This window comes from Solea senegalensis, linkage group LG17 (assembly GCF_019176455.1).
Source record: "Solea senegalensis isolate Sse05_10M linkage group LG17, IFAPA_SoseM_1, whole genome shotgun sequence".
In the NCBI taxonomy this organism is placed as follows: Eukaryota; Metazoa; Chordata; class Actinopteri; order Pleuronectiformes; family Soleidae; genus Solea; species Solea senegalensis.
This window is the reverse complement of record NC_058037.1, coordinates 7,173,960-7,187,026: the sequence shown is the minus strand read 5'-3', so window position 1 is coordinate 7,187,026 and position 13,067 is coordinate 7,173,960. Positions and strand designations below refer to the sequence as shown.

Below are 13,067 nucleotides of genomic sequence, written 5' to 3'. Positions count from 1 at the left end.
TAGCCTTAGTATGGTGTCTAATATTACCTTTAATTGACAGGCTTTAATCCAAATATAACTGTACCACTAAAGGTTCGGTTGCTGTATTACGACGGAGTGTTGGGGCCAAACTGAAGAAACCGTTCGAGGATAAAAGTCATAATATTATGAGAATGAAGTCGCACCTGCATCAAGATGACAAACGGTTGATTGGGGGGCTTCACAAATAAGGAAAAGACACAGAAAGGATCACACACACACTTGGAGGACATCTGAATCTCTCACTTGGATCTCTTTTGTGAACTGGAGGAGGAGGAAGTGGCTGCTCGTGGTCGCGGTCAGACTCACCGGTTACCTTTATTCTCCAAAGAGGACTTGTTCCTGTCTTCGGTTTGGCCCTAATACTCCGTCGTACTACAGGCCTCTGGAATCAGAAGAGAATAACACTCTTCAGGTTAACTTGTCTGCCTTTTGCCCGGCTCTTGTCACAGTGCAGCTGTTGTCAATGAAAACATGTTGAGATCAATTCCTGTGCCGTTGGACGGCATCTGGGAACCTTTTTTAAAAAGCTTGGACGGCTTCAGTCCTGGCCTGTGTTTGGTCTGCGTCTGTTTTTACTGAAAACAGACACTGAAGTGAATAAGCATTTCCTTTTAAGAAGAACAGGAACAATACACAGTTGTGTCCTGATTTGCTTGTGGCTGTAGTGGTTGAGGACAAAAAAAACTAACACACAGTACAAAGATTTTCCTTCATTCAATCTGAAATATTTCAGGACAAAAACAAATCTATTGTTTACCACAACGTATTGCCTTTATTCTGTAAAGCGTTTTTCAACCTTATGGAAAAATTCTAAAGGAGCTACAGTTCAGTTTGTTCCTGTAAAAGAAGTTTACGTAAGTGTCGGGAAGTGTCTGAATTTGCAGCTCTCGGGATCATTTACCACCAAACTTCTTAATGATTCTTTTTCTGCTGGGTTAACTCACTTAATGGGCTTTTTTTAACCAAAGATGGTGAGCTTTAAGACCCATTGTCTCTTATAGGACTTCTCTGATCCTGCAGACCTGCTACAGGTGGACGGACACATTATTTACTGAGTGTTTTCTTAGCTGTGTGATACACCTGAGTGACCGATTTAGCAGCTAAAGTCTATAACAAACATCTGCTGCAGCTGCACTTCGTCTCCGGGCTAAAGCAAAGGGTCTCAAACTCGCGGCCCTGCACTTATTTTGAAATGATTAAATTCAACATTTCATTATATATAAGCCAGTCTAGTGTTTTAATTCTACATTTATATTTTGATTTAAGCTTTTTAATTCTGTTTTATTTCTGTCTCTTTTGTTATTTACAGATTCACACAAACACTTTTACATGCGACCTGAATATTTTGTAATGGCAACATCACGATGGATTATCAAGATATCATTTTAATTTCTAATCACGTAACCGTTTTTTCCCGAATTGTTGGACTTATTTCACTTGACTCGGCCCCCGACTGACCAGACTAGAAGTTCACCGGCCCCCAGGGCATTTTGAGTTTGAGGCCCCTGCTCTAAAGTCGTCTGTACCGGCTGGTCAACAGGTTACGATTACATTAAACTTGATGCAGTGAGAGTCTATTTATGCCGTTTGCAATATGCAGCACACTGTACTCCACTGTGTTATTTAACCTGTGGAAAAGCACAAGGCAAAGACCCTTAACTTAATGACTCTGTTCCTCTTTATTACCTTTGGCTAGAACCACTGCAGCTCCCCTGACGACTGCGCTGTCACTAGTGAAAGTGGATCGGCCTCTGTGGGGTCACTAATGGTGGGGTCTGGCTCGGCTGCTAAGAAGATATACGGCGCGGCCTCCTGACAGCTGGCCTGAGGGGAAGGGGAAAGTTTAAACAGCACACACTTATTGACATAAGGCATTCCCTAGTCCTTAACCCTAACCTTAACTACCACAACTAAATGCTTCACACACACACACACACACCCTCACGTTATTCTACCTGTAACCGTAGAACAATGAGAACGACGAGCTGTCCGAGCAAAGTGACAGTAAATACAACTCTTCTTTAATGTGTGACGTTTATCAATATTAATGGGCGTATAATAAGGTGGTGCAGTATGTGACGAGGGAGAGGTTTGACCTGATAAATATTTAAATGAACAATTAAAACATTGTTAGACATATGCTGATGCTGTATTTTAGCTTCTTGTGAATTACTGAACAACAGTAATTCACTGAACTTTTTGGATCATTTATTGTTGTATTAATGACGATGATAATAATAATAATAATAATAGTAATAAAGATAATCGATTCAGAATAATAATAATACAACTGTTTGACATTGTGTTTAATCTAATCTTAAGCTCTTACTTACTTCTAGCTCTTATATGTACCCAAATGTTTAAATGCACTTTTGTAAGTCGCTTTGGATAAAAGCGTCTGCTAAATGACATGTAATGTAATGTAATGTAATCTTCTGTTCATTTACAGACTTGTGCAGACTGTCTAGCTGTTAACAGTGTCTGCGCTTCTCTTCCACAACACTGTGTGGCGCTGTTTTACGCGCCGCCATCCAACGAAAACCCTCGTGTGTGTGTGTGTGAGTGAGGTGGAAGTTTTTTCCCCTCTTTCCACGTTCAGTAATCTGACACCCAGAGGGACTGAGTGAGCAGAAGGATGGACTCTTAACTCTGCTGGAAGAACGGAAGGAGCAGTCATCCAAAAAGCTCCAGCGAGAGCAGAAGAGAAGAGAAAACGCTGTGCGCAACAAACAAACCCCGTGGCAGCAGCAGCAGCAGCAGCAGCGGAGGAGAGAGAGACACACAGAGAGAGAGAGACACACACAGAGAGAGAGACAGAGAGCGAGATAGAGCTGTCTCCAAAGAACAACAAGCTGCTGTTCGCCTCAAATGATCTCAAGGAGACAAGTTTCACTTTCCACGGGCGGATGGGTGACTTTCCACGGCGCTTTGTGAGGAGGAGATGATGAAGAATTTCAGCAGCAGCAACAACCAGACTCCGAACCACGTCCGAGAGCGAGAGCGAAACAACAGAAAGCACAGCTTACTCTCCAGCATACCGCTGCGTTTCTCCCTGCGAGGTTATGGTTTCTGCATGGCTACACTCTTCCTCTTCTGTTTCGGCTCTCTTTTTTACCAGCTGAACGGAGGACCTCCTAAAATCCTGCTGGACATCCGACAATATCTGGGTAAGAAACTTTTTTCTTTCTTTCTTTCTTTTCTTTTTTTTGGTCTCAGCTCGTGCTGACGCGCGTCGTCAAGCAGATTCTTTTCCATCTAAGTTGCAGCGAGCGTTGAGAGACTTCTTTGAGTGGAAAAGTGTGTTCGGAAAAGGACTTTCAGCGCGTTTTCTTATGAAAGACACTCTGTCTTTCTTTGCGCAGAAACGCGTTATCACGTCCTCTGTCATTAACCAAACCAAAACCGACAGCTGCAGAAGAATGACACACTGTTCGCTGTAACGCCACCTTAATGTTGTTTATTCACAATAAATCCATGACATTTAAAGTGATTCTGACCCAAACCTGAGGAATGCGTTCTCCTCTGCGTCGTCTGACTCTCAGCGCTGACTTGTCGCAGCATGATTGAGATCTGTTATGGTAACAGGAGCACAGCAACTGTTGAGACTGATACTGTATGTGGATGGTGACTGAGTGACTGAGTGACTGACTGAGTGACTGACTGAGTGAGTGAGTGACACCTCCGCTGGTGCGCTGCAGCAGCCACACGGCGCTCATTACGCACGGCTGGCACCGGTGGAACAAGGCGCAATAGTGTTTGATTCAAGGCTGGATTTATGCTGGTGATGTTTAAGACGTGCAGCCAACAGAGTTTCTGTGATTGATACAGTAGGGGGGAAAAAAAGCTTTCCATTTTAAAATATGAGCACTTAAAATGTGTTTTCATTCAAATATGACTTCACACTGTGACGTGACTTTATTACCAACTATACTGGGTGATACCATTCAGAATGTGGTGGTTTTTAATCCGTCTGTGTTGAGTGCAGGTCTTGAGGAAAAGAAGAGTCAGAGGAGGAAGTGTGTGTTTATGTGCTCAGCTGACACTCTGATTTCTCTGTCCACGTGACTAGAACGGCTGCATGTCGGGGTGCAGCAGCAGCAGCAGCAGCAGCAGCAGCTTGTGTATATTTTCTTTGAGTTCCCACCTACTTTCTACACAAGGGTTTTTGAGGTGATAAACTTCTGGAACAGAATTCGAGTCACTCACCAAGTCAGCCACTAATCTCCTGGGTCACACTGGTTTTCTTGCACTGACACACACGCATGCACACGTGCACACACACACACACCACAGATAGTGTCAAGATACTTTGGTTTGTTTTTGTTCAGAAAAAACAAGTCAGAAGCTGTTTTTCCTGTGTTGGTAACTCTCAGTTCTACTTTTGCTGTGAAATGTCATTTGATTCGTTATTCACTGCACATGTTCACTGGGATGAACCTTTGCAGCCTAATGTGAGTTTGCAAATTGTTCCAGTCGAGACTTGTTCATTTTGTAATTTCACAAACCTAATGCACACACAGTCAGACAGCCGCCTGTGAAGTGAAGGCTCTGGAGTTTCCACACACACACACACACACACAAGTTTAAGATTTCAGCTGATTTTTCGATACTTAATCCACAGACAATCACACCAGATATTTTACCACAGAGACAAAATCAAAGTGTTCAACCATGTGTGAACCACGAGGGCGAGAAGATGAATGAGTGTCTGCTGTGTGTGTGTGTGTGTGTGTGTGTGTGTGTGTGTGGGGGTCCTATGTAACCGTGGTACAACTACAGTGTAGCACCTCCACTGGGACCTGGATGAGTAATCTTCTCCACTTCTTAAGGAGAAACGGTTTTGTTTCTGAGTGAATGTCGTGACATTGTTGGAGTGATACCAGAAAAAGCTGCAGTAGGCAGGAACACCAGGGTTATTTTGATCATTAATGAATCTGATTAGTTCTCAAATGTCTTATTTGGTCCCCAAACCACAATGAATCAATCAATTGTAATGATTTTTGTGTTAAACCGAGCAAAGGAAAACCACAAAATACTCACGTTGAAGAAGCTGAAATCTCAGAGAGCTGGTTTGTTTTATTAACAAAAGCACTCGAACTGATCAAAAATCGATTATCACAATAGTTGAGGATTATTTTTTAGTTGAAGAGTCAATTAATCGTTGCAGCCCTATTTCATACACCAGTGTTTCCCAAAGACTTCATATAGGGATCCATATAGATGATAAACCATCATGATCCAACACCTTTTACACCAGCCGTTTCCAATGAATCACAACTTCCTGTATGTTTTATTGTAAACACATTTTGGGCACAAAAAGGCCCAAAAGGCTCCGACCCCGTTTCTTGGAATGATACTTCGATACAAACAGGTGACTCTCCAACATCTCTGAAACAATGAAGCCAGTCTAGACTACGTGTCTTGTCAGTGAAGGATGCTTTGTCAGTGCTGGGGCACCAGAAGGGACCTGAATGCAGCCAATAGAAGCACCTGCTCTTTCCTTCTCTTACTCTGTGATCGGTCATATTCTCCCGTGACACAACAGAGTCAGTTGTGCTGTTGTCTGGCTCAGATCTTTGGTGAAAGGCTGTTGGAATGGAGTGGACATCTTGCTTACTGTACCTTTCTAGGTGGCAAGGTTGTGATTAAAAGGCTGAATGTTGGTTGGGGAGATGAGGAAAAAGAGCCAGATCTGTGTTTTCTTGAGGACTTGGAGAGAGCGAGAGGACAGAAGACGAGAAGGTGGAGAGTTTGCTGTGCAGAAGCTCTTGATTTGGTGGCAAAAATGGCCTGTGCTGGTGCTATGAAAGAAAGTTTGTGGAGAAAAGTTATTCTTGCCTAGAGCTTATGTCTCCTGGTTTGTCAATGTCACCCCACACACACACACACACACCTATGTATACACTCCAGTTGACCTCAGTCAGTTTCAGTCTTACCGTCTCTGTGTCATAGACCGAGGTGTCGCAAAACAGGAAACAGATTCAAACTGTCACTAATGCTGCAGGTTGTTTCTGCTCCGTCCCAACCACATGAATAATAAATGAAGAAAATGAAGGAGGTGATTCACCATTAATAATCCTCCTCCTTATACATAATGTATGTGCGATAGGTGCTGGAGTCTCACAGAGTCTCTCATGAGCGAGCAAACGGTGATTATTTATTATTTGATTCAATTTATTTACCTTAAGCCGACCTGTGTTACTCTTGGCTGCGACTGTGCCGAGATGAAGGTGAGGATTCCTGGTCGGGGAAGTGAATGTGAGTGAGTGTCTGTGTGGAAGAGAATAGAGGCTCGATTTTGTGCATGTGTGTGTGTGCTTCTCTGGGTCACACACACACACACACACACACACACACACACCGCAGAGGGAACAGACGCTGTGTTGTTTGGCTCAGCAGTGGGTTTGGTGTTTGAGCGCGTCACTCAACGTATAGCTGCAGAGGCTAAAGTGGCGTGTAGACCTTCAGACTTGGCTTTACAGCCTTCTCTCTCAGTCATACTGATATTCCTTCACACAAGCCTCTGTTTGAGTGAAGGACACCCGAGTGTACGGCAGTGATTCTCCACGACGTTGACTCAGCTAGAAGATGTCAGGGTGAAGCATTGTTTAAATTCCTTCAAAGGAAATGATGCAATTTAGCAAATTGCAAACACTGCATTCTAATTCAACGTTAATGTTGAATTGAAATGTTCCATTTGCATGTCTTTCAGAAGTAATTATTCAATTTTCCAAGCTGCTGCCTGCAACTGTTCAAGGTTAGACACTGAGTGGGACTCTTTGTTGTTTGAATCCTCTCTGTTTATTTAGTATTTATTACCTTTAAAAAAAGAGAAATATTAGATTATATGACAAAAGAATTTAGATTAAATAAGACTTGTCGTTCTCCGAGTTTGAAACAATGAAGCCTGTATTTGGCTATTCACATTCAGCACACACCACCATCATACTTCACACTGACCCTCAGTATTGTCGTGATCTCTGGGAGTTTGAGAGCCACGATAGAAAAATGAGTGTTGCTTTTCTTTGGTCCTGCACTTCATCCTATCGTGGCTCCCCGGAGCAAAGAGCAGCAGAACAAAGAGATTAATCTGGAATTTTCTCCTCAGTGCTCTGTCAAACCTTGTTGCTGCTGGATCCTCCAGGATTAGTTTGGCAAACACAGGAAACTGAACTCTTATACATATAAATGAGTGTCATAGATTTGTATAGACCCTTAAGCACAGAGGCCTTCTTTTGTGAATGTCCCTGATATCATCATCATCATCATCATCATAAATCATACACGTTGAACAAAGTGGGTCCGGCTCTCTCAGTAAACGTCGTCCTGCTTCTCAAAAGATTTTTTCACCTCACACACACACACACACACACACACACACACACACACACACACACACACACACACACACACATAAATCCACCTCCCACAAACTGGCAGGTAAAGTGTGTGAACTGTTAAAGTGCAGGGTGGCGTTAGAGGTGACGCAGGTATGTGTGGACACAGGAGAAGGTTTACGATCTCGCTCATCCCTCCAGTCCTCTTATTCACAGCAGCGCTGAACAGGAAGTGGGCGAGAGGAAACTTTTTAAGTCACTTTAAGTTTCACGTTTGCTGGTATTAGTACGATTTCAGATATTATCAACAGACTGACTGTCGTGAGAAGACGAGACAGAGACCAACCTCAGAGACGTTTGACCTAGAGACACTGACAAATCTCTACCACTCATTTACTTTAAAACACATTTTCTTTCTCAGGCTGGTGGACTGTGGGTGTTCTGCAGATGGCCCTCAGTCCACATTTTCTTATTTAGCAAATTATTTCTCTCATTTTGTGGTGGAAAAATCCAAATGAAAGTATATTAAACTATGTCTAATACATGATGTTGTAGTCACACTCTATTAATGTGTGTTTGTAAAGGAGACATACAGTAGGGTGTTGGGACACAGTGGTGTATGTGGCTAGCACTGTTGCCTCACAGCAAGAAGGTTGTTGGCTCCTCCCACATGTACAAAAACTTGAACGCTCTAAACGACCCACAGGTGTGAGAGTGAATGATTGTTTGTTTCTATATGTTGTCCCTCATGTGGAGGGTAAATGAACACAGGATGTTCCAGTCAATTAATTACTATTGACGATGAATATTATTTGTTGTTATTTTAATTTTGTGCTACACAATCGAGTCATGTGCCTCTGCTTGATTTCTTTAAGGGAATCTCTGCATTGAATCCCGTTTAATGTCTTGCTCATTCTGAGCTACACACTCAGAATGTAACAACAAACAAAAGTACACATGTGCAGAAGAACTTTGTAAGTGTGATTTCTGGAGCTCTGCTCACACCAGTGCACCTGCTTCCTGTGGAAGGATATTAAAAACAAGGTCTTTATTTTATTTAGTTATTTTCTGTTCTTTAAACTGACAGAATTATTGGCTCAGAGTATTCAGCCAATACAGTGATGGTCTCCTTTTTTTAATTTTCTTTTTTTTTATGTCAATCCAACTGGTGCTGGTCAAGCTGCCAGTCAGCATTTTTTAAAAAAGAGGCCAGGTGTGGACCAGTGAGGCGGTGGAAGCTGGACACTGTCCACTCATTCCCTGAGTTTAAAGTTTGAACAGATGTGTCAATGAAAAGCACAGGCGTACGAGGTCAATTAAAAAATAAAGGAGATAAAGTCTTCTCGTGTGTAAGTGTCGGAGATAGAATTATATTTTTGTGTGCAGTCTTAACACCCCGAAGCTGACAAGTCTCATTAAGGGGTGAAAGCAATTAAGCCGACTTCCTCTTTACACCCTGCACCTGCAGCATGTGAGTTCTCAGGGAAGTGTCAGGAAAAGCATTAGGGCTGACAAAACCCAAACAAACTCCTAACTGATGTCACGTCCAGACTAAATGCCAAAACAATCAGATGGGTTCTAACTCCCAGTGGTTTGGACGAGTCTGTCGTCCGAGCTGCGCTCTGTTTGTTTACCTGCTTTTTAATGTGTTTTGGGGTCAGAGGGGCAAATTGCTTTTACTTTAAGGCGGAGGTCTCAAACTTTACGACCCTCTGATCCATCTAATGTGGCCCTCTAATCGATATCAAGTCATAATAATTTATTTCTCTATGTTTTAAATAAATCCATACATTTTTATTGTGAACTATACATTGTTCCATACCATGACAAACACTTTTATTTTGAAATTCTGCGATATATCATCACAGATATTGTTACTGCAACATCATGATGTAATATTGTATTTAAGAAAGAAAGCAAATTGGTTAATTAAATCAACAATTCATGAAGGTTAAAAGCACAGTCTCATTTGCATATGTTTCTTTTTACATTCCCCTTTTTTTTTTGACGAATGACGATCGTCCTCATTTCCAGTTTTCTCTGGCTCACTGCGATATGAACTCATTTGCAATAAGCCAAATCATCAGAATAGCGTCACGTTGCTGGGTGATTACATAATGGATGCAATTAGCATTACCACTTAGCATCTCTGTGCCTGAGAGGCTGCCATGCCCTCTCTGAAACAACACAGGGTAATTATCCTCCATTAGTGCATTTGTTTTTGCCACAGAAAAAGAGAGCAGATGTAAAAAAAAAAGACACACACAAAAAAAAATCCCAATTCACAAGAGCTGCTAGCGCTGTTCAAGAATTTTTGAGCAACGAAGTTAAAGCCAAGAAAAAATTGTGGGCATATACATGTACATGTACATGTATATCTATATGTATATACTGCCTCTGCTTTCAACAAATTACTGCTAATGGCTTTTCAAATGAAAGGAATACTTCACTGATTTGTATTACTAGAATAGGGGTTGTATTTTTGAACAATTGTTCTTCCCAACCTCAGTTTCCCCTGAGTGGAGAAATCTCTTCAGTGACAGTGACCAGTGACACTTGGTCCGAGCCTTGGTGCCACTCGCACGTTTTAGACCCACTCGTACATGGACGGGACCTCATTCCCAGAATGTAAACAGTGTCCGCCATCTTTGCTAACAGTTATGCTAACAGGACCAAGAGTCACTGGTGGGCACGTAACAAAGAAAAGAATGAAGGTATTTCTCCACTCAGGGGAAACTGAGGTTGGGAAGCACAATTTTTTAAAAACACTTCCTCTATTCTAGTAATCGGTGAAGTATTCCTTTAAGACGTTAGCAACTTGCTCCTCTACGTAAAGGAAAGTGTGAAATCTATTTGTATTTATTTCAAATGTTTTTTTTGAGTTTTCGATAGAGTTGAGTGAAAAAGGAAGTGTGGAGAGACAACGTATGACATAGAAAACCAAAAAGCACAATTGCATGAATATCATTCATGCGAAACCCGTGTGCATAACATATAACATAGACATAGGTTTCTCGCCTTTTCAATTCCCAACCGGTCAGAAAAGGGTTTTAATTCCAATTCGGCGTCAGTTAAACTCAGCATCAGCTTTTAATGTTCTGGCAGAAAGACTTTGTCACTGTTTGACAGAGCTGACATTATCATCTGCTGGCTGTCGCCTTATGAATTGACCAGAAATGCACTTACTCAAAGTTTATTCCCCATGACTAATTATTTCTTCACACTTTTATAAGCAGTCTTTATGATGTACAAGGGGATAAATTCCACAGAGTTGGAGTCTATTTGTTTTGTCCTGAAGAACATAATGCACATTATACAGTACAACAGCTCTTTTTTCAGCAGGAACTGTGCGCTGTTGCCAAGACACTGATGACGGCTGCTTGTGGTGACTTTAATGTCAGCGCCTGTGGTGGTGCATGAATGGGTGGGTGGTTCGTGGCCCTCAGCCACTGGGTGGTACCTTGGCTAATGCTTGTAAGAAGGCAAATAAGTATATCCCATAATTTAGAAGATCAGTGCCAGGATAAAGAGAGGTCCTGTGAGAAAATGAGGTATTTGCTTGTAAGATATAAGCTGAATGCTCTGCTTTAATCAGCTCTTCTTCGTTCATACACCTTCTAATCTGAATCGAGGTCCTTTCATGCCCGATTTAGTAACACAATAATTGCAGTCTGCCATGTTGGTTTTTGGATCAGCGTTAACCTTCGCCATGTCTTTGTGCCCTGATGTGTTTTCCCCCTTTGAGAAACTTTTCTTTGTTTGTTTTGGCGAGTGCTGAAGGTGCTCAACATTCCTCGTTTTATTGCCTCAGTCGGAACACCCAACATGTTGCGCGCTCGTTTCCATTCAACTGGCCGCATGTACACTTGTCGTCAAACAGCAGGTCTGTGTGGTCACTCAAGGCCGAAGCAATTATTTTCCAATTTCATTCAACAACTGCATTTTGACTCCCCCCTCCCCACACCTCGCAGCTCGGGACAAACACGGCCTGAACCAAAGTCACCGGTTGTTCTGGGACTTTTGCCCGGTGGTGGTCAAAAGCGTCATACCTTGTTTGAGGAGCTCTGCCTATCTTTTATTCTGAGAGAGTTCACCACAGCTCTGCCTGCTCGCCTCATTGCATGGCAATGAAAAAATATATAGTGGTTTAAAATAGCAGCCTTAAATATACAGCGAGGCAGATAGACCAGCAATGCCCAGCCCATGTTGTTAAAACCACTATGTGTTGGTTTACACTTTTAAGTTTTATATGCCCCCCTGTTTAGAGTCAAAGGAGGACATTTGGGAGAGTTGTTTTGTTAAAGTGTCTCAAAGCTCTGTAAAGTCGCTCTAATTAACTTTTTTTTTATATCACCAGTGGTTGAGGATGTAAGTGCAGTCTGTGCATTATTGTAAATATGGCTTCATGTACTCGGTGACAAGCTTTTTTCCTGCTCTGCTCTTTGGGTTTTTAGCGCTAGAAAGAAACCACTTCAAGAGACGCACAGATAAGTCCAACAGGTGTTTATTTCACCAGACAGCGTGACAGAAACCTGAGGGTGAGGTTTTAAGTTTTCAAAGTTTGTCAGAAGTTTCTTTTTTGTAAAGTGACACCAAAGCACAGATCATTATTTCTCCATAGCACTTCAGCCCAGGGCTCTGTCATTTACTCGGCATAGGCGGCGAACGTGTACGTTCTCTTTGAGTCAAATTGTCTCCACTCAACCAAGATTATTATAGTTAAGGATAACTATAATAACTAACTGAAACTGCATTGTGTGTTTACAAAACAAACTTAAACTAACTAAAATGATGGCGAAAATGAACTTAGGTTTCTTTGTAAATGTATTTCATACATAGGCCTTTTGGGTTCATATGAAGTGTATATTTTTTGTTTTATTTGACACACAATATATATGATCACCTTTTTGAATCACCTTCCAAATACTCCATATTACAAACAACTAAAACAAATGAAAACCATTAAAAACTAGCAAACCCGCTTGAAAAACTAACTAAAACTAACTCTAAAATCCCAAACTATGATGACCTTGCGTCCAACACAGTTGGTCCCTGAATAAACTGAGATTAATGAGCGACCACTAAATAATAATAAAACAATATTTCCATGAAGTCAGGAATAGTGAAACACTGGGAAACACACACACACACACACACACACACACACACACACTCGTATCCATGCTCTTTCATTTCCTGATTGAAAATATGCAGCGTATTAAGGAAATTACTTTACACTGAACATTTCCTTTTTGTGATTTTGCTGCAGTGGAAGTTTTCTCTCTGTTTTGCTTATTTTCCCAGAAACACACTCTGCACACAAACGAGAGAGAATCTACTTTTATACAAAGGTGTTCCACATGTGTGTGAAGGCCAAACTAAATAAGAAGGAAAAGCTAGCGATGACTTGTCACGCCTCCCGTCCTCCCATCCAAACAGAGTCTGATATCATTTCGGCCTGTCACTCACAAAGTCAGAACTCTCTGGCTCTGACACCCTTAAGCAGCTGACGTTAAGGTGTTATTAACATTTTATTACTTGCCCACACCAGCGATGGCTCAATATTTGAACGTCACCACTATTTGACGTGAAATAATAAAAAAATAAAAGTGTGATCACCAAGCACACAAACTTATAAATGCCTTTATCAGTAATGAAACATATGCATTGCTCCGGAGCTTGGCTGCTCTGAGACAGATGAATGTATTG

General features: G+C 41.7%; 1 protein-coding gene across 1 annotated transcript in view; it reads left to right on the top strand.

The window, feature by feature from the left end:
• The first annotated feature begins 2,588 nt into the window (after positions 1–2,588).
• The window catches only part of usta (uronyl 2-sulfotransferase a), a 54,164-nt gene continuing 43,685 nt past the window's right edge, over positions 2,589–13,067 (top strand). The window contains exon 1 of the mRNA XM_044048416.1: positions 2,589–3,188. Within this exon, the coding sequence (XP_043904351.1) occupies positions 2,963–3,188 (226 nt within the window). The 5' untranslated portion in view covers positions 2,589–2,962. The remainder of the gene's footprint in view (positions 3,189–13,067) is intronic.